Below are 22,102 nucleotides of genomic sequence, written 5' to 3'. Positions count from 1 at the left end.
TATCAACTTAAGAACTGTATATATTTGTGTTACTAGGCTATTTTATTACTTTGTAAAAACACATGAACTTGTTGTGGCAACAGCTTTTTGATTTTCATTGAAAGATGATTGTCACTGTCATTAGTAATGTATATTATTTCTGTCCTCGTTTTATTCACCCCCTCAGATAGCATCTGTATGCGTATCATCTTATCTCTTTCTAGTGTTACCAGTTTGTTAATTTTATATGAAGTGTTTAATTGTGATAATAGTTAAACTTTGAAAATTTATTATATATATTTTTGAAAATGTCTAATTTTCACAGAATTGAAGTAAATAAAACGGTGTGGGAAGTGCCTGATAGATATCAATCGCTATCCACTGTAGGTTCAGGTGCATACGGACAAGTTTGGTAAGTAATATTTGGACTACCACTGATCAGCTGTAATGAATTACATTAAAATAAAGTCAATTAGAGGCATATTTACTAGTTTACACAAAATAACTATGTGTTTAAATAATAATACAAGTCTTACATATATAAAAATATGAGATTACTATATAATTTATACTTTATTTACCTAATATAATAAATAAAACGTACATTGCTTGGTATAAGTATGTTTAGTGCTACATACTAGATATATTTCAACATATTCGTATTTATAATTTTTTCAATTTATTTTCATATTCGAGTATATTATTCTGCTTTAATTATATTTTAGTTATTGTTGTTAAAATATATTTTTGTTGTTATTTGCTGCATAACTTTTTTTAATATGCCAACTCATAAAATAGTGTTAATTATTGGCCAATTCATTTTTAAATGCATTGAACTCTGGTTTATGAACAATATTTTATTTGCTGAACTCATTATTTAAAGTTTTCACTGTTACTTTTTCAATATGTAAAAGTTATAAGACACCTGCACCTTAATCATTCAAATAATAGGGTCTTCTTAATTCCAGAATATTTATTGAAAAAAACTCTGTGAAGATTTTCAATATTCATTATTGTAATCCTAGTGAAAACAAATCAAGTTAATGGATTGATTACATTTTCAGTATGTTAATAGAAAAATGATTAGTTGTTTGAAAACTTTATTGATTGAATATGAAATATTGACCATAGATGTGGTATACCAGCTAGCTTTGATACAGATAGAACTTATAATAAAATCTATTCTGAAAAATATTATTTTCCAATAGGTTATTCAAAGTATATAACAGAATTATTTTGGATACTATTCATAATTTTTTCTTTCAGTCCCCAAGAACATTTATGTGTTCTGTTATAATCATTTTAAAATTCTCACTTGTTCAGAGTTTTTTTATTACCATTTATGAATTCAGATTCAAGGTAAATGGCTTATGAATGATATGTACTATGTACTATTTACAGTCCTAAAGAGTTGTGCTGTTGTATATTGATAATTTTTGAAATGTCATATCAAACTATATAGAATTTTTAAATAAAAATTATATTTGATACATTTATATAACATTTATGGAGAAACATCTCAATAATCAAATTGCCAAACCTCTAGAATGTTTCTATTCTTTCACATTAATTGATTTTCAATTTAAATTCTGATGGGGATAAGTTTGAAATATCACTAGATTTTAGGTCTGGTTATATTATGAATTTTATAGGTTAGATTAAGCTTGGTCGTTACGAATGATGATAAATATTTATTGCTGAATATTTATTGGTTAGATTATGAATGGCATTACATTAGCTAGGTCGTTATGGAAGGAACTGAATGTTTGTTGGTTCAATTATTTTTGTAGTTATTCTTAGTAATCAAAACTTTGGAAAATTCATAATTCATAGATTGACATACATAACAAACATGTCATGCCAAAGTTTTGAAATTCCTTATTTGAATTATGACATCAAGTACATTGATCAGTCGAAGAGGTCACTCACTAATCGGATAACCTCTCACAAAAGTGATAACAAATTATATCCTGATAGGTATTCTTTGGTTCAACTTTTAACTGGACAATGTCACCTAAAAAGCCATCTCCATACTGTAGGGATCACTGATGCAAGTAGGAGGAAAAAACTGCAGACCATGTTCCTGGTGAGTGCATTGTGCTGACACGTACAAGGTTCAAACACATCAAAGTTAGAAGATTCAAGCAACGATCCCACCAACAAGCTTCATCATTTCAGAATCTCGCTCTTCTTGGTAATATTGATCTTGATAATCGAACTACATCATCTTCAAAAAAAAAGGAAATAGATATTCTTTATGGTACTTGATTCTATGAGATATATTTTAGATGTAATTCATTTGCTTGAGAATTCATCTGTTTTGTTACTTAATCTGGCTTGTTCAGAGCATTATTTAGTTATAGTACATGCAAAACGGTATTTTCTTATGGCTCCTTTTGCCATCTTGATTCTGACACAAATATGCTTGTCATCATACCCCGTTTCTAGAAATTTGGTTGATACTTTTTAGACTATTTTTTATTTCACTAAAAATTGAATTAATTGTAAAGTGTTAGCAATTTTCATATGATATTGTTTAAAGATTCAGGAAAGTTTAGGAGTAATTGATTTTATATATGGCAAAGAAACGCCAAAGATGTTGCCTTTGCACTTTGGAATTACAGAAATTTTGAAAATTTATCCAGGTTGCTCTATTTGGTTCCAAAATGACAGAGAGCTGAGAATGAAACTATTAGAAAATTGAAAAAAATCCGATTTTTGAAATTGAACCGCATTTTTATCGAATGATATTTTGAAAAAATGTAGCACAACCGCTAAAACTGCGTTGTTTCGTAAATATGGTAACAGCTCCAAATTGAATTTTCTCCAAATTTCTGAAAAATAAATTTTTTTCGGACGAGCTATGGTAGAAGAGGGGGGAAGCCTCGAAAAATGTAGAAAAAAACTAAAACAACTCAGAACAACATAATAAAAATTTCTTGAAATAAAGCTGGAAGTGGGATATTAATTATCTTAAAAATAATTCTTTTCCGAAAGCAATATTCTGGAAAAATTAAGAACAAATTTGAAACAACCTAGAACAACGATTCAAATTGCGATAGCTCGAAAGTGTGTTGCTTTAAAATTATGTCTCGCAAAATTTTTTTAACGTCATATTTTGGAACAAAACAGACTATCTGCTAGAATCGCAATACCTTGAAAATGCTGGAACAACTTCCAAAATTTCCAAAGTGTGATGCCAACTTTTTGGGGGTTGTAAAGAAGTATAACTAAGAAAGCTATTACTGTTAGATATAGAATCACTTGCAAGTTTGACTTATTTAGCTTATCTCAGGTCCAAAAATAATTAATCATTGTATGCAAATAAAACGACTAACCATGGAGACGATGCAAAGACTGGGATTATATATAATTAATTATATACAAATAAATACTTTTATTTCAGCTCTGCATTAGATACACAAACAAATAAAAAAGTAGCAATAAAGAAATTAGCCCGTCCCTTCCAGACAGCTGTCCATGCCAAGAGAACCTACAGAGAATTGAAGTTACTGAAACATATGAGGCACGAAAATGTAATAGGGCTGTTAGATGTATTTTATCCAAAACACGATAATAGTCAGGTTTGTATACGTGTATAATAATAATAATAATAGCTTTGTTCGGGGGTCTGATTTCGAATCAGTTTAGGGACCGATCGCATGCGCACTTTAGCGAACGACAATTTTGTGCGCATGCGATCGGTCCCTAAACTGATTCGGAATCACACCCACGAACAAAGTTAATATTGTAAAGAGATTAGGTAGATTGGTCCGATCAATAGGTTATTCTCGTTTCCTTTGTAAAAATATCGTGTTGTCGAACACAGTAAAACAGTTCTGATAGTGTTCGATTATATTCCAGAAAATAAAATTGGCTATAAAAACGTCACAATTTTATGTAGAGAGTTATAAAAGTTGATTTCTGTTTATCCATTATTAAATCATTTCAAACCTCCCGATGTATTACAGTATCATAAGTTTGTTTAATAATAGATTAGTAACAACTGCTGGTTTGTTAAATAACAACTGGTTTTCATAAAAGTTATCTATGGCATTAGTTAGGTAATTAAACAGCTGTTGAAAAGTTGGGAGTATTGATTGAAATCGATTTTAAAAGCCAAAACAAAAAATTTAATTATATTTTTTTACAGGTTATATATTTATGTTGAATGGCAGACAGGAATCATAAACTTTTCTTTTCTTATCGTAGAATACTGAAAATCGAATAAAGTGCTAAAATAGAATAAAGAAACAAGAGAATTTATCAAATAATTCAATAAAAAAAGAATAGTTAAACTAGAGTTAATATTCTGTATTATCTCCATTGGCACGTATCACAGCAGTCTTGGCATGCTTTCAACCATAATGACCAATAAATTTTGTACTATTTCTGTCCTAAGTAGTGGAAGAATATTTCTAAGCTCCTATATGATCGAAGATTGTTATCAATGGCTTCTGGTAACTGATCTCAAGCATGCTCTATGGGTTTTAGGTCAGGCGACCTAGGTTTAAATGGTAGATGAAGAAATTATTTATCTCCCATTTCTTCCAATACCACCGCAGCTCGATGATTGTTACTTGATTCCTATATACGTGTCCTGTAATGTTTCCATCCAATACAATCAACTCATTAGGGCCATTTAAATAATTCTCTCTAGTACCTCCAAAACTCATCTGTGAAGATCACGTTACTCCATTTATTACGCCATATTTGTTGTTCCAATGCTCAAGCTATGTAATATATGTTGTAACTTAGAGTGCCATATACATTGCGACCCAAAGGATCAATTGTGTCCCCTTTTCTTGCTGTGGCGCTAGAATATTCTGTGTTCATATATGATCTATTAATTCCGTTCCTTTTAGAACGTTGATGACCTTGAATGGCTCTAGCTGCCAAAGATCTTCATATTCTATTACACACTCTCCCAAGTGTCCTTGAGGTCCGTTCATAGATTGTCCTGGTTGCCTATCTCAACCCCTATAAATTGTTGTAGTAACTGCTTTTTCAATATTTATCTTTTTCTTGTATATATATATATATATATATATATATATATATATATATATATATATATATATATATATATATCACTCACTGCTGGTCTTGAGCTAACTGATTGTTGTGACTTTGTGCTTTGTGAAGAAAGTCGCGTGAAGTAAGGTCACATTATTCACGCCATCTGTCAGTCCAGGCGCTCCTCGATCATAAGAGTTATCGCGGCAGTGCTGCGGCAGTTTTCAGGGCGGCAAATCATACGAAAGTCCTAGGTTTCTTTTGAACTAATGCCCAGAATCCAATACCCTTCAACTAAACTGTCGCGGTTATATTTGCACTTACCATTTGCATATTAATACAGGGACCACAATTTTGCCACGTGAATGTTGGTCAGCCTTAACAACTATTTCTCACGCAAATAGATAACTAAACAAAATTTCCCATAGGGTATCATGGTACATATAACTGCCTATAACTTATTAAGGGGTCGTTTCTTAAAACTAACTTTCACGCCGTTCGACTTAGTAGGTAGTCCCTTATCGAAATATATATGGTCCCTAAAAATATTTATACATATTACTAAACTGAAGTTGAGCCGAAAACAATTGGATTATCAGGTAATATAAATTTCTTTTTTTATACGTTTCTATTGATAGTGAACTGTTCCATTCTGATCTATCAACTACGGTATTAAAATGATGTTGATGTACAAGTCATAACTGAGCCAACCTTCATTAAAATGTCTTGGATTTTCCACCAAAATTATTGATTTTAGAGATGCGGCCGTTCGACAGAATTATCTAAATATATAAAAGTTATGTTATAACATTTTTGAAGAATGTCATTATTCAATCTACGTCTTGCACTGTAAATGTCTAATATTTTGCTGGCCAAACCACCATCATATAACATTTTTATTATAGGAATCACGTTTTATATATGATTTATATGAAAGTTTAAAACTGTCAATTTCTGAATGAATAAAGGATATACAAATGTCATTTGTAACAATATTTCATTTTCAAAAAATACACTTATGACAAACTTACTATATAGTAGTATAAATAGATTTTATTGGAACAACTGTTATGAAGATCTTACTATAAATAGTCATAAAAACGTGTAAAGTAAATTAAATTACTTATTAAGCAGTCGTCTGTCTTCTGGCTCCCTATATATATACTAAAATCATATTACATAACTACCAAGAAGTATAATATTCAGTTAAAAAAATTTATTAAAAAAACAAATAATAATGTAATGTTTGTGAGTCTATGCAAGTTTCAATGGTTTCTCAACAAGAAACTGAAATTATTTTTACTTGTGGGATAAATGTCAACAGTGTTTAATTAAATGGCGGAATTCTGATTCAAGTAAGAAATAAATCCTGGAAGTAGCTGGTTACTTTGCAAGAAATAATCGCCTGGTTTTGGATAAGCGCCAAATTTAGAGGTTTTGGGCACTTTAACTGCAGAACCGTGTATATCACTTAGCAGTTATGATCCGTTTCCTCCGCCTCTGCCTCAGTTATAAAAAATTGAAAAATATATCATTTTTAATAGTCTTGATTAAAGTCAACACATCCTTCCCATCGATCTTCTAACATTTCGAATATGTCTCCAAAGAAATATTCATGTAGTTTTGGACTTGAATTGGCATACTAAGCACCTGTAATCGTGACTTCTTTTGGCAAATAATATACTAAAATTACGATTTCAGAATCCCAAAATACGATTAGTATGACCTTTTCCCTCTGAATATTGCCTCTTGAGTTTTTTCTGCGATGATGGCCCCGATTTTTTCACTCATTATTTTGCATTTTGGATTCTTGCAAAAACATTTTTTTTGTTCTGTGAATTAAACGACCACTGCATCACGTAATATTAGAGGTACTCATCGTGCATATGTTTACTTTCAGTCACTGAAGACGATAATTTTGTTATTGAAACGCGCGTCAGTGGGTATAATGAAGTTTTGGTGTAATAGTTGCAGTAAACAGTGTGTTTAGTATCAACGTCAACTAATGAGAATTCAGTGGGAATTGCAAACCTCTTTATACAAGGGTTAGCAATCAAATTAAAATACAAACAAAATTATTATACATTACTTTTCTGTCACCAGTATGTCATTCAAAGAATTTTTTCCCATAATAATTTCTATGCATTTTCTGGACATGAGGAAAAATGCAGGTTTATAAGTAAAATTGGTTTTAGAACATAGTTCCTACTATATCCATTATTTCTGCACTACGAGGGTTGCTACCTACGTTTTGAGTTTTTTTGGCAACACTGATGTGAATATGTCAAATCGGACATTGCCATCATAAAGTTTGACATTTCTAATAGTGAACGTACCCAGAACGTGTTGGTCATGTGAGTGCTATTGAGATATTTGATACATTCTTGGTTAAAAAAGCAATAGCAGTGTGCCGATCAACTCGCTTCGACTTTTAATGATGAAGCACCATCTTAAGCCACCATGTTACACTGGTTTCGCATAAGACGAGTCATTCTCCACCACGAACTCTTACACATCAGTTCAAACAAAACATTTTTGAACAGTCAAAACATCGAATTGATAAGTCATCCGTCGTACAGTCCTTGTTTGGCACCCAATGATTTTTTCTTATTCGCGCAGATCAAAAATAAATTGCGAGGTCAACGTTTTTCTACACCTGAAGAAGAGGTGATGCGTTCAAATCACATGTTTTGGAGGTATCTCAATCGGAATGGATAAAATGCTTCGACATTTCGTTAAAACGCTTGCAGAAGTGTACTGATCTTTTTATAGAATATTTTCAAAAACAATAGAGCCATATCCAATTATAAATATTTGTTTCTATTTGTCTATCTCATAACTTTAGTAATAACCCTCGTAATACTAAAGAAGCTGCAGTGTTGATATATTTTTACATTCAATTTGATGTTTATAAAGATGATTTTTGTAGAATTTGTGCACTCAAACAATATGGAGTCACTAGTAAGATAAAGAATTAAGGAATTTTATCATTTTATTGACACATAAATTACTATGCTTCAATTTTATTTTTAAATATAGCTTAAAGTAATTTGAAAAATATGTGAATATTAGTAATACACATATAATTGTCTGGAATCAGACGAGACATTCAGGTGCGTATAATATTTTTTCGAGCAAACATAATTTTTAGAAATTTCGAAGTATTCAAAAAAATATCGAGGTATCTTATGTTCAATTTGCAACGAACAGCTAATGGTTTAAAAATAAACTACCCGAGATTGTTTACATATATGATCCATTCTTCTAAACTTAAAAAAAAATATCATTCAAGTTTGTCATATTGTTATAGTCCAGGATCTATTTTTGCAATTGATCACAATAAAGCTAATTTTCTGTTTTCATCTTGATGATACGCCCACCTTTCTTATTTTTGTTTTGTTCGAAAAATTACTTGTTGTACAAAGTGTGTGGTTTGATCAAAAAGTACCCTCCTTCCGATACGTATCGATAAAAAGGTCAACTTACTAGCCGGTTTTTTCTATTGCTTAGTTTTTATCTATATAATTAACAGTCACATTGTCCTACAAATTACATGGTTGCATTTTTATTGCAATACCATTTTTCTTATCACCATCTTATTTTCAATCTGCAATGATATATATATATATATATATATATATATATATATATATATTCTTCTTGATTTTAGGTCTCTTCTGTTTTAAAATTAGTTCTTTTTGATACTTTTAAAAAGAAAGATAAATTTTAACGTTTCGACCTTTCTTTGAGTCTTTATCCATCTCAAATATATTAAATTTATTAGAATTTACAAAATAGAGCTATAAATTTTACTTAAATTATTTAGATCTTCTTTATCATTTATAACTTTTTCGTTATTATGAATGTGAACCATTTCTAAAATTTCTCTTTTCCGTGTATTAGATTCTGTTTCAAGAATTTTTGAATCTTTATAATTGAATTTATCTTTTTTAGATATTTCATGGTTCGTTAGTGCAGTTCTATTTTTTTATCGTATTGATGACTTCTTAGTCTATTTTCTAATTACTGAGATGTTTGCCCTAACAGTACAAGTACAAGGCACTTGATATATAAAATTACTTTTTTTGTTTTTTGGTGTTTTAGATTTTAATTTAGTGAAATATTTGGATAATGTATTATGTCCTCTATGACTTATACTAATATCATATTCATTAAATTAATTCGATAATTGTTGGGAAAGTCCTTGTACATATGGTAAGGAAAAATGTTTTATGTTTTGATGCTTAGCTGTTTAAAAAGCAAAAACTGCATTGAAAGAAAATAATTATCCGGAAAAAATGATAAATAACATATTCAAGAAAAGGATAAACAGATACTACAATCAATTTAAAAACAAAACTGAAACGAAAAATCTTCTTTCACCGCTTCCCTCCGCCATTTTTTTGGTCTACCTCTTTTCCTCTTGCCCTCTGTTATCTTCCATGCAACTCGTTTCAAGAGTCTGTCTTCGTCCATTCGTTCTAAGTGACCTAGTAGCCATTGTAAAAGCCATTCTTCGAAATATTCTTTCCATCTTCTAATTTTTTCTTCTTCGTCACCTACAAGGTTTCATTCATTATCTCTTATATAATATGTGGTAGTACTCTCGTTTTGTTTTCTTATGTATGTATCTTCGTAAAAATTTTTAATTTCCTTTTTTTGATATTCTTTCCCTATAGTTTTTATTTTGTCTTCTAAAGATTCTCTTTTTTCCTCCTACATAGTTTCTTTACTTTTTTTCTTTGGTTGTTATATTCACTTACGCTTTTCTCGTCTCTATTCTGCAACATTTTTGGTCTAAATTTCCTTTTTTGCTGTATTTCACTGTCACATTCATCATCTAGCCAACTTTTTCTTTTTTGTGATTTTCTCAGGCGGAGATTTTTTCCCAGTTTTTTTTTCAACAGTTAGTGTGTGGCTTTCTTCTCGACTGGTCAAGTATTCTGTAATGTCTATAGTATACTTTCTTTCAATATTTTCTCTCTTTAAATCGCTTAAGCCGTATAAAATTTGTTTTGGTTTTTTTGGTTTTTTCCATTTTTTTTATCCTTATTTTGACACCTACCAAAAAGTGATTCAAACTTATGTCTGCTCCCCGATATGTTCTCACCTTTGTGATTAGTTTCGAATACTTCTGTTGTATTAGAACATGGTCGATGTGATTTGTATCATTTCCTAGTACCTTTATAGAAATATTTTCTCTGAAAGTGGGTACTCATGATATTCATATCTCTTTCGACTGCCAATTCTATCAATCTAAGTCCATTATTTGACTCTTCGTGCTTGCTTTCTCCAATTACAATTACTATGTCTGTGTTTGGTATAGTATCTCCATTAGCCTTTCTAACTCTTCATAATAAATAACCTTTGTGTCTTCGTCTTTCTCTTCTGTTGGTGCATGTACTCGTATATTAACGATAAATATGTTGTCATTATTCCCTTTCATCCCAATGTCACATAATCTATCCGATGTTGGTACAAAGCCTTGCACTCTATCTTTTAACTGTTCCATATGTCATATTTTGGCTTCCGTTCTTAAAAAATATATAATTATTGGATTTCATGAAAAATTGAAATAAATCACCGAATAGTTGATCTACATGAGATGGACTTTGGAGATCATCACACCAGTAAAATTCATACTGAACTGAACAATAGATATGCACGCTTGTATTAAATTGTCAAATGTGGTACACAATAATAAGTGAAGTCAACTTCACTTATTATCATGATTCTTTTGTTTTCTTAATCTCCAATGAAAAATTTAACAAATATTTCTTTGAAATTGTAACTCTTCAATAATCTGCAGAAATCATCGGATCCATTTTATTGTCTTTACGTGTAACATTGTACTATGTACTCTTTACCTCTCGGATCATGTTCAAAATCTTGCATACTCGTAAATATAATAATAAGTACGAGGTTTGTCTAAAAAGTTTCAAACCTAACATAGAAATACGAAATTACTTTGCATAATCATTTTTTTTTCAACATTGCCCCCTTTTAAGTCCATACTTTTAGTCCAGCGGTACCCAACCTTTTTAATCTTTCCAAACAATAGTTGCTGCCTTTGTCCTCAAAACGGGTGTTTACGTATGCAATAACGTTCTAGTCTAATGAAAATATTTCTCCTGCGAGTTAAACTCTAAGTTTAGGAAATAGGTAAAGTCGATGGGGGCTAGATCTGGTCAATAAAGTGGGTGGTCAACCAATTCGAAGTGCTATTCGTGGGAAGGGGCATTGGACTGATGGAAAACACTTTGTTTTTCAAATTTTGCAATCCCTTTATGTTATCAAGCAATGATGCGTATAACTCTTCTGTCACTGTTTTACCTTTTTACTGAAAGTCTATGAACACAATCCCATGACTATCTCAAAAAACAGTCGGAATCTTTTTTCCAGCCGATGAAACCGTGTTTGCCTTTTTCGGAGCAGGTTTTGACTTTTGCAATCCACTCTCTCGATTGTTTTTTTTATTTCGAAGCGTAGTAATGGAAACTAGGTTTCATCTACAGTTGTGAATCGATGCAAAAATCCGATCCATTCTGCCTAAGCCGCATCAATAAAAACTGGGAAATATTCATCCGAATGCGCTTTTGGTCCAAAGTGAGCAAACCCCTCTTTTATCTCTCTAACCTTAATTCGACAGTCGTCTATTTTGGTGTACTTCGATTATATTCCTTCTTTTCCCAGTTTTTGGCCGTTCCCAAAAAATATTTACAGACAATAGAACCGAATTCAAAAATTCTGTTATTCTAGAACTAAATTTGCATGAAATTAAAATTTATTTGTCTTGTCAAGAATATATTAGATTATTAAATACCCAAGGATCCCTCAAAATACCATTAACTTAAAAATACTTTATGCAATTATAGCTTATAATCATTCAATACAATCCACGACAAAAAAAGATGTAATTAGCGGTCATTCAAATTAAACTTAAATACTTTACTCTAAAATTAATGAAGACTTGTTAAACAAAAACGAATTAAAAAAATTAATAAAAACCATGATGGCCCAGAAATTTTTCTACAAAATCAAAAGACATAATATGTTAAAACTCACAAAAGACAAAAACAAGCAAATACAATTAACAAAACTAAACAATTTCGACCAACTCAAAAACAAAAATTAACATGGAAAATTTAAAACGGCCTTCACAGAATACCTACAATTTTCCTAATTAACCTTTATTCTTTTCAATCTCTTTGAGGGTGGGTGCAAGGAGCGCACGTGCATCGAGCGCACAAGCACATTTAGAAAATATTTAGTCCATCTAATGCACACTACCTGTGCCGAATCCGAAAGATCGTTCGACGAGCGCAAAGCTTTGTAGATGTTAGATGGATTTTTACTGTAATAATTAATTCAAATAATGAAATGATGTCTTATTAATCAATTTCATATTCGACCCTTATTAATCAGTTTCATATTTCTTGTGATACATATAACTCTGAAAAAGTACTTTATTTCCATTATTTGAGTTTCTCTCTTAAGTATGTTTTTAAATGCCTAAATTTCGTTAAGAGCTGGTCTAAACATTATTTTAGGCCTTTCTTTTGAAAATGTTTTCTTGATGCATAATAAATTTTAAGTGTTGCACTAATTCGTTCGTTCACCCTTGCCTCTTGCTTTCCATTTCTCCTACTTATTAAAAGTAATTATCTTTTTTTTATTTTATTTTTCAACTGGAATTGGAATAAAGTTGAAAATTAAATAGCAAAAAATTCGAAGAAACTAAGAAAATGACCGGTATGAAATACCAGTATGCCGAAATTTTAATTATATCAATCATTGTAATTCTTTTTCAAAGTTACTTCTGAGGTGTGATTAAAATAATTTTATCGTGAGGATGAGAGCTAATAATGTGATTAACTGATAATGAATATTGTAAATGTAGTTATATAGGACATCTTACACAGCACTGATCTTACATAAATTGTAAGCGCAATAACCAATAAAATAAAAATGGGTCTATACAGAATGTTTCAAAATTTCTGCCGGTCCTTTTTGAATATAAATCGGAGGCTGATTCAGTGGGAAATATAAAAAAAATTGTGTCATGTCCTTTATTATACTAATTAAAAAACAAAGACATAAAAAGTAATTTTCAATTTTATTACAAGCGAATAATTGTTATAAAACTAGAAATTTATAACCAAATCAAACAATTCGCACCGATACAAATATTTATTATTGAATCACGAAGTCTTTGTGGCATTTTCTTACGTACAGGGTCAACATGTAGATCGGAAACTACTAGTATATACAATATTTTCATACTGGAGATTTTCTCATGGGATATGTCCTTGAAAATATTTGTCTTCTAAGTAAATTTGTACACATTGTAAATTATTTTGCAACCTTGACTGTGAGTAACTATTACAATTACTCATGGTTAAATGTAAAAATATACGAAATAATATATGAATAGATAAAATCAAATACTTCTCATTAAAATAACAATCCTCCAATTCATTGCGAAAGGTAATAACAAAAACATTTGCGTTTTAATTTGAGTATTCAAGATTCATATAACTTGAGTTAACTAGATTACGGTTAAGGAAACTCAATCAATGCTTAACAATGTTTAAATAAACAATTAGTATAACCCCAAAAATAAACCAACTACAAAAGCTTACACTGTATATGATATACACTCATCGACGTTTCACGCTTTGGAATCTAATTGCCACTAATCCCAACAATCACATTTGTTAGCAAAGACTTTCTTTGCTAATAAATTTCTTTTGAAATGTAGAAACTATGGAAAAATCAATATTATATGTTTAGAATGATTTTTATTTTGATATTCATGATATAGGTGATGTATTGTTTAATATAAATTGTCAGTGTCAATATCATATTTTGATAAAGACTGAAAGTAGTCGAAACGTCAATCTTATATGCTTTTTAACGAAATTTTAATTAAAAAGGGACATAAAATCCAGATCATTTATCAACAAAATTATATAAAAGAAGTCTAAGAAGTAAGGATTTAAAGAAAATTATATTTATTGAATTACTATTATAATGATAACCATATTGCGTAATTGTTGAAAAACGTTATAGCATAACATATAACTAAAATTTATTTACTAAAATATATAATGTGTTAGAAACGAAATAATTTCAATTATAATTTTCCTCTTATGCATTTTTCTATTTTCAGATATATTTAGTCACTCATCTAATGGGTGCGGATTTAAATAATATAATCAGAACCCAAAAACTTACAGACGACCATGTTCAATTTTTAGTATACCAAATCCTTCGTGGCCTGAAGTACATACACTCTGCGGGAGTTATACATCGCGTAAGTATTTTCTTTACCTTCGTAACAAAACATTGTACGAATGATCTCGTTTTTAATCACTGAAATTGAATAAACTATTATTTTAACTGAACCTAAAAAAAGTTTTGTTATAATCAACTGGGAAACAGCGGTAATTAGTAAAAACCAGATAAAGTTTTAATATTCATAAGATGGACAGCAATAAAGTAGAAAAATATTGAAAACGAAATTTTTATCGACAAATAGTCCAATTTTGACATACATAGTCTATATTACAACTAACTAAATATCTTGTGGTAATCCTGTGATGATTTCTTAGCTTCTTTTTATAATAATATATTTCAATTTAAGCACATCAATAAATGCTTTTCTTGGTGGCTGTTTTTATATTTCATCGGTTTCGGGATCATATTTTCGATCCATATATAACTAAATTGAAATTTCTGGAACCGTTGGCGATATTCATAGTGCTTACACCAACACAGGTAAACAATTTACTTTCAGTCTCTGAAGACAATAACTCACAAAAAGCACGTCAAATAGTTTAATTGTGAGTGTTGGTGTAAGCAGTGTATTCAATATAGATCCATATAATTTGATGCTGTATTTGGCTTAACTTATGTCATTTTCATTTTTCAATTGGACTTTCTTCACTAATTTATTACTCCGATTGAGTACAGACTACATCGCAAAATCAAACACAAAAACGATTTCTTGATCAAACAAGATGTAGTCTGAAATCATGTATGAAAATGTGGTAGATAAAATAAAAACTTAACTCAACTTAACCTGAAACAAAAAACATTTTATTTGCGTATGCGTCTATAGCTAACCTATTAATAAGATGATTACTAAATTATTCATAAATATGCGCTAGACTTGGTTTTAATTAATAGCCAAAATCCATATATTTATAAAAGTAGTTTCTGATAATTTTTGTCATATTTATATTTAGTTATTATTTAGTTAGTTAGTTATCTTAAGGCCAAATTAACATGTACATTTGTACTTGTATACCTGGTATTCAGTTTATTGCTCAGTTCAAGTTTTTTTGCAAGTGTCCAAAGTATACACGGATATGCAAATCTCAGTGTTATTGTAATACATTTAATTATAATTTTTTTCAATGCGGTTTAATATCAAAGTTTCAAGTAAAATTGATTCAGTAATTGTTGCAGTTATTATGAAACATTTTTATTTATCATTTGCCAATCAGTATTAAATTAAAAGTGACTAAAAAAAAGTTTTATTCTTTTTTTGATGTTATATTCTTTGTTCAGGTAGTTATATTATTTGGTAAATAAAAATTAATGAATAGAAAATCATTTGTTATTCTATAAAGATAACAAAAACTGCCAGAGATGTCAAAGAAATATAGGAAAGTTTGAAGTACTGTTTTCTATGGAATTTCTGTAGGTTTTGTATATTAAGATATCATGCTGATGTGCGAGAATATCAATTCCTCATATTTGAATTATTAAATGAACGTGACACTTATCCAAAACTAACAATATTATCTATCTCATAAATTCTTATTATTATTCTCATTATTCTTATAAACCAGTTATAAAGTTGTATTACATTTGTTACTGACTAGACAATAGGGATAAAAATTTAATAAACATTCAACTGTATCTTAACAGTGTTTTTCAAACTATTTGTATATATATATATATATATATATATATATATATATATATATATTGCAAGTCATGAACCTCTTTAAGATAGACTGAATGGAATATAACAGTATCTTTTTACCTCTTTGCTACCCAACAAATTCTAAAAAGAATATTAATGAAATATTATCACAGTGTGCTAGACTAAACAAATTATTTCTAATTTTGTTGATTCATATAAGTGAAAGAACATTAGATAGACAAAACTTTCAATAGAACACTATGACGAGTCTTCAATAGTTTTTATATAATTTAACCAAAATTATACAACTCAAACTTTAGTCTAAGTTTCATTACATTGTTACTTGTTTATACTTTTTCATTTCTTGTAAAAGTCATCGTTAATAAAAGTGTTTATAAAAAAATAAGTTTTCCAAAGACGAATTATATTTTACACTTCAATCTTTTAAAAAAATAACATAGTTTCAAAATTATTCAAATATTCGTGTCACACAAAGGACCTTTTTATAAGAAGTTATTTTATGCAAGGCTTACGTAGGAATCTGAATAAAAAAAATAACAGAGGATGGCAAGTTTTTTTAGAATTTATATTAATTTTCTGGTGACTTTGCTGTGTCTTCTCTACTTCCACAATATATAAATTGTCTCTTGCCAACTAGTTTTTTTTGTTACTGCGCACAATGTTTTTGTAATTTCCGCATATCAATTCGGATTCTTCATAATCACTGGTTTTAATATGAGTATTTGGTTTTTTAGGACTTAAAACCATCGAATATAGCTGTGAATGAAGACTGTGAATTGAAAATTTTAGACTTTGGATTAGCAAGACCTACAGAAACTGAAATGACCGGTTATGTAGCTACTAGATGGTATAGGGCACCAGAAATTATGTTGAATTGGATGCACTACAATCAGACTGTAGATATTTGGTCAGTTGGCTGTATAATGGCAGAACTATTAACTGGAAAAACATTATTTCCAGGAACAGATCGTATCCTTTTTTAATGAGAATTTATTTAAAATTTGAACCTACAACTGTTTTGGTTAATAGTCGTCCTCCAAAATGTTTCAACTTAAAATCTTCACTTCAATATATAATCACGAGTTGTGACTAAAACATTGCAAAATTAGAAAATTACTACAGAAAAAACCACTAGAAATCTGCAAGATATGAAGGAATTATAATTAGCTAAAATATAGCTATCCCTGTAATTATATTTGGAAAAGATAAGCAAACAATTAAACCTAAACTTTCAATTGATAACATTTTTATTTGCAATAGTTTGTGGACTTCTGTTAAAGAAAATTAAGAAAGTTTGACAATCCTGGGATAAGTCAATGAGCTGTATCATATAGCTTATTACCTGTGAACAATTATGTTTATCGAGAACCCTCAACTTTCCAAAATCATTTGAAACGAGGGTTCAAAACAACAAAATTGAAGGAATGAAAAGAGTAGCAAAAAAGGTTAGAAGATTGGCTAGAGTACAAATTAAAAACAAAAATAATTTTCATTTTATCAAAACCAATATTTGTAATTAATCCAGCTAAATAAATTATGTATTCACAAATATTTCCTAGATTTCAGATATAATCTGCAGTTTTTTATACAGAAGAAAATCAATATGATACCCATAAAGGAATTTAGCACAAAAGGGATTGGTATAATTGTAAATTCGATCAACTATATTTTGTGATAATATATTACACAGTATACGTTTATATTTTCTAAATTCCAAATAGATATTCATCAGCTCAATCTCATAATGGAAATTTTAGGAACACCTTGTGAAGACTTTATGCAAAAAATTACTTCAGAAAGCGTGAGTATCTACTTTATGAAATTAATTTTAGAAAATATCCATGTTCAATGTCATTCAAAATTAGCATGTCGCATTTATAATATTTATAATGCATAGTTTTCTTGATTGTCATCATTATTTTTACCACAGTTTGAAATCTCAATAACATTCGGAATAAAGGCTTTTTAACATATTAATTAAGAATGAGGGAAAATTCTTGAAAAAAAATTGTAATAAAAAATGTCCTTCCTGAATATGGGGTGCCAATCATCCAAGTTTTATTCTTCTATATTTTGATTTTTAGATCAAAACATAATTTAGATAATAGGCATATTAATAAAAAATAGTTCAAATTTCAAGCCTCTTAAAAGAATGAATCTGTATAACTCTTCTTTGATCATTTTACAATAGGATTTTGTCTGTAATAAGTCAGGCCCAGTGCATTTTTTAATATATTTCCTCATATATAGTAGACAAGCAGCAAAACGATTTAAAAAATAAATTTATAAGAAACATACCTCAGAGAAATTACTACGTAGCAATTATTGTATTCGTATTTTGTTTAGGAGTATCAGGCTAGACTAAATATGATCAGTTATAAATTATAAAGTGTATATATAGAAGTATAAAGTAGACAGTTCATTGTTTGCTAGGAATTGTAGGTTTGACTATAATGAAATTCAATTTGCAAAAAAGCATTTGAACACGTGAGAGTTTATAGTGTTTAATATTATATAATATTCTTTATATACCTATCATATTTTAAAAAATTATTTTAACTATATCAGTTATTTCAACCTTGTGCTATGTTAGTCTAATATTTCATTTTTTTTCAGGCTCGAAGCTATATCAGGTCTCTTCCACATATGCCTAAAAAAGATTTAAACAAATATATACTTGGTGCTAATCCATTAGCAATAAAATTGCTAGGTCTTATGTTAGAACTAGATAGTGAGAAAAGAATAACGGCCGAACAAGCTTTGGCACATGACTATTTGGCAGCTTATGCAGATCCAAATGACGAGCCTACCTCAGCGCCTTATGATCAAAGTATTGAAGACATGAATTTGCCCGTAGAGAAGTGGAGAGGTAAGATATGTCAAAATAACTTAATATTACTCAAATAACATCAAATTTTCATTTTTTTTCCACTAAAAATAACGAAACAGTTGTGTGTGCATAGTGAAACATGGATTTTCAAATTATTCTGTACAAAGAATTCACAATGATTAAGTAGCAGCAGAATGCATAAGTATAGGAGGATCTATAATATGAACAGAATAACATTATGTTAAAAGAGCTATAAAATTCAACAATTCAAATATCTAGAAATACAATTGAATAAATAGAACAAAATAAATGCAAATAGACATTGCTCATTAAATCAGAACTTTGTAATCAGAAACATCTAGATAATTTCAAGAACATTAGAAAAGCTTTTAGTTTTGAAATTGGATGAATATACCACTTCTACTATAGAAAATATTGACAGTAAATGAAGGGCAAATAACATCACGTTGTTAAAAAACAAAAAATGTCGCTCCTATATGGTTCCTTCAAAGACTTTAATGTAGAGAAGAATTTGGGGCTGGAAATCCAGTTTACCATATAAGTTTTCATTTAATCTTCATAATTAATTATTTACAACACTCAATTAAACTATTCTTTTAGGAAGTACCAAACAGTCACAGTTGAAAAGAATCTTATTCTGCCGAAAGTTAATTGTTTTCGTTAATTGTTTTTTTAATCAAATGCTATTTCGACTTCATTAAAATTTAAGTTATTTAAAGGATAATTTCAGGAGATCATAATTAGTAGATATCAACACAAAATCATAGTCAGCACAGAGGCATTTTTAAAGAAACATTATTTTTGGTAGAGTTCAATTTTTGTATAATGGAATATTTTATTTTCAGAGTTGGTGTTACAAGAAGTGGATTCATTTGTGTACAAGCCTCCGCAAAATGATGAATAGTTTGAAGAAAAAGGATCTAATTATTCAATCTAGAATTATTGTACAAATATATTTACAATATTGTATTTTATTTGGCCTAAATGGAATTATATAAAAGTGGGTTTCTAAAATCTTATGTACATGAGCGATTATAATACAAAATGTTTGTTTTTTAATATTAAAATACAAAATAATAATTTGATTATTTAGGGTGTGATGTGATGTATTCTTTCTCATTTCTAAGCTAATAGATTATACAATTATTTATATAAAATAATTTAACTTAATATAAAATACTGTTTATAATAAAGAATTATAAACTAATCACAAGTCTATGTTCAAATCATCATATTTATTATTTACACTGAGCTACATCATGTAATTTCTTCCATAAATCGTATTGTTCGGCACCTTTAACCATATGTATACTAATTTCTTTCTGAATATTACAGGGGGTAAATTTTATTCGTTTATTAATGAATTCTGGAACATGTACCCGTTTTATTTTCAGTCCATTTGCCACTATCCCAGTGACGAAAACATCTTCAAGCTTGAAATAAGTATAATTTAAAGAAGCCAAATAGAGTTCCTTGACTATGAGAGCTGGAAACAGATAAGCTGGACCTGTAGTAAAGTCTGGAAACACTGGGGGTTTATATTGTTGAGGTGAAATGTAGTACTTGGATTTCTTGTTCCTAATTGGCTTCCATTTTCTGGCCAGACGGCCAAATATTGCTCGTTCCTCAGGTGTATGTTTGGCTATAAAGGCTAATAGACGTGAAACGTTAATAAACATGTCATCATCCGTCTTAAGTACGAATTGAACTTGTGAACAATAATTATCCACCCATTCCAGCATTGAAATTGTTTTAAGAGTAAGATTGTCATATGTGTCAACAAATTTTCCTCTAATAATATCACCATAAATTTCTTGTTCTTGTTCTATTCTATTATTCACAGTCTGGTTTGAAGTAGAACCTAACATAAAAGCTATAACTATGTCTTTTCTTATAGCAAAATGACCCCAAGTTTCTCTTACAGCTAATCTGGCACTTTCATGACTGGGGGCTGAAGTAATTGCTATCAGCAATTTCAAATTTTTGCCCATATTCGGACAAATTTCAGAATCATGGCGCATGTGACCCGCTTGGTAGATTTTTTCTGCAGTTACACCCTTCGAAAGATCTGGTCCTGTATTGTTTGCCGTAAAGTTGGTGTTAGCTGTATGTAAAGTAACAAAGGGCGATACTTGCACTTCTGTCTCTGGTTGGCTAACATTTTGACCACTACTCTGGACTTGCTTAATTTCATAGGTTCGTAGAGGTGATGCAGTAGTATGGAGTTGGTCTGAATTGAGGTACGATAAACAAATTAGCAATGGTATTGTCATTACAGCAAACATTACCATGTGCACGCATCGCACTTGGGCCAGCCATGACATCCCCATACCTACAACAAAACCATGCAAATATAAGTAAAATAGATACTTACAGAAGTCACATAAAAAAATAAAACTTAAAAGTCTGCATTAGAGAAGTTTGAATCATCTAATAAAAAATATGCCCTATCTTTCTCCCCCGCAATAATTTAAAAACGGTGGACTTTCCAACTCCAGTCATTCGGGAACATCGATCGGCAGTTTCCTGTACAGTAAATTTCGAGTAATCGTATTTTATGCAATCATATACATTGAAAATAATAAGTTTTTCATTCACTGATAGTGGAGAATTATTGGAACATCTTTTCGTTGGTGTAAATGTCGCCCTTTTATTACTAATCTTATAAAACTGTGAACACTATTTACGGCTTAAAAGCAAATACTGATGCGTTAAACTAAACAAATATACTTATAAAGATCTAAAAATTTTGGGAAAGCACCATTGCATTTACGGCGCATGGTTAAGCCGAATCTGAAATAGGGTTGGAATTAGGCAGAGGCACTAATAGAAGTTTAAGCGGTACCTGTTAAACGCAAAACGTAACTGTATAATCTACTACCCAAGTAATTCCTACACAATATTTCAAGTCCTACACCTATGGCGGACACCGAAATTGAGCCGAACCGGACGGAATTTCCCATTTTATTGCTCTATACATTTCTGAAATAGACTATAATTCATAGTATACGAAAGGAAAAAATTATTTAAATTATTGAGTCTTAATAGTCACTATAATTCTAACACCACAAACTTCAAAAGCCTTTTAAATATCTATCTCCAGTAATTCCGAACTCAATGGACATAATACCATCTGTATCAGAGGAAAGTCTATGTTTAAACACCTCAATTGAAAATCTACTCCACGACATTGCAACTGTCGCTGTTATTGTCTTCACATTATATTACGTTTAAGCCCATACAAACGATAAAAAGTTGAATTTTAATTTTTCTTAGTTTTTTGTTTAGATAATGAAAAA

At 29.8% G+C, this 22,102-nt stretch overlaps 2 protein-coding genes across 4 annotated transcripts in view; one reads left to right on the top strand and one right to left on the bottom strand.

Moving 5' to 3' along the window:
* Window positions 1-146: 146 nt before the first annotated feature.
* On the top strand, window positions 147-20,150 carry LOC130451295 (mitogen-activated protein kinase p38b-like). Its single transcript, XM_056790233.1, has 7 exons — window positions 147-391; window positions 3,386-3,563; window positions 14,168-14,311; window positions 16,687-16,921; window positions 17,674-17,753; window positions 18,569-18,821; window positions 19,649-20,150. The coding sequence occupies exons 1-7, from the start codon at window positions 288-290 to the stop codon at window positions 19,705-19,707; spliced, it is 1,053 nt and encodes a 350-aa protein (XP_056646211.1). The 5' UTR covers window positions 147-287; the 3' UTR covers window positions 19,708-20,150.
* LOC130451294 (beta-1,3-galactosyltransferase 5-like) overlaps window positions 19,708-22,102 on the bottom strand; it is a 57,967-nt gene continuing 55,572 nt past the window's right edge. For all 3 annotated transcript variants that reach the window (XM_056790230.1, XM_056790231.1, XM_056790232.1), the window contains one exon: window positions 19,708-21,135. In XM_056790230.1, the coding sequence (XP_056646208.1) occupies window positions 20,042-21,133 (1,092 nt within the window). In that variant the 5' untranslated portion in view covers window positions 21,134-21,135 and the 3' untranslated portion in view covers window positions 19,708-20,041. The remainder of the gene's footprint in view (window positions 21,136-22,102) is intronic.

Source organism: Diorhabda sublineata, chromosome X (genome assembly GCF_026230105.1).
Source record: "Diorhabda sublineata isolate icDioSubl1.1 chromosome X, icDioSubl1.1, whole genome shotgun sequence".
Classification (NCBI taxonomy): domain Eukaryota; kingdom Metazoa; phylum Arthropoda; class Insecta; order Coleoptera; family Chrysomelidae; genus Diorhabda; species Diorhabda sublineata.
The sequence above is the reverse complement of the archived record's forward strand: the minus strand, read 5'-3'. Positions and strand labels throughout refer to the sequence as shown.

Bases quoted from the DNA above. Each gene is read 5' to 3' on its own strand.
- LOC130451295 (XM_056790233.1), top strand. From the start codon at position 288: ATGTCTAATTTTCACAGAATTGAAGTAAATAAAACGGTGTGGGAAGTG. The intron at 392-3,385 runs GTAAGTAATATT...CTTTTATTTCAG, and splicing joins GGTGCATACGGACAAGTTTG to CTCTGCATTAGATACACAAA. The intron at 16,922-17,673 runs GTATCCTTTTTT...AATTCCAAATAG, and splicing joins ATTATTTCCAGGAACAGATC to ATATTCATCAGCTCAATCTC.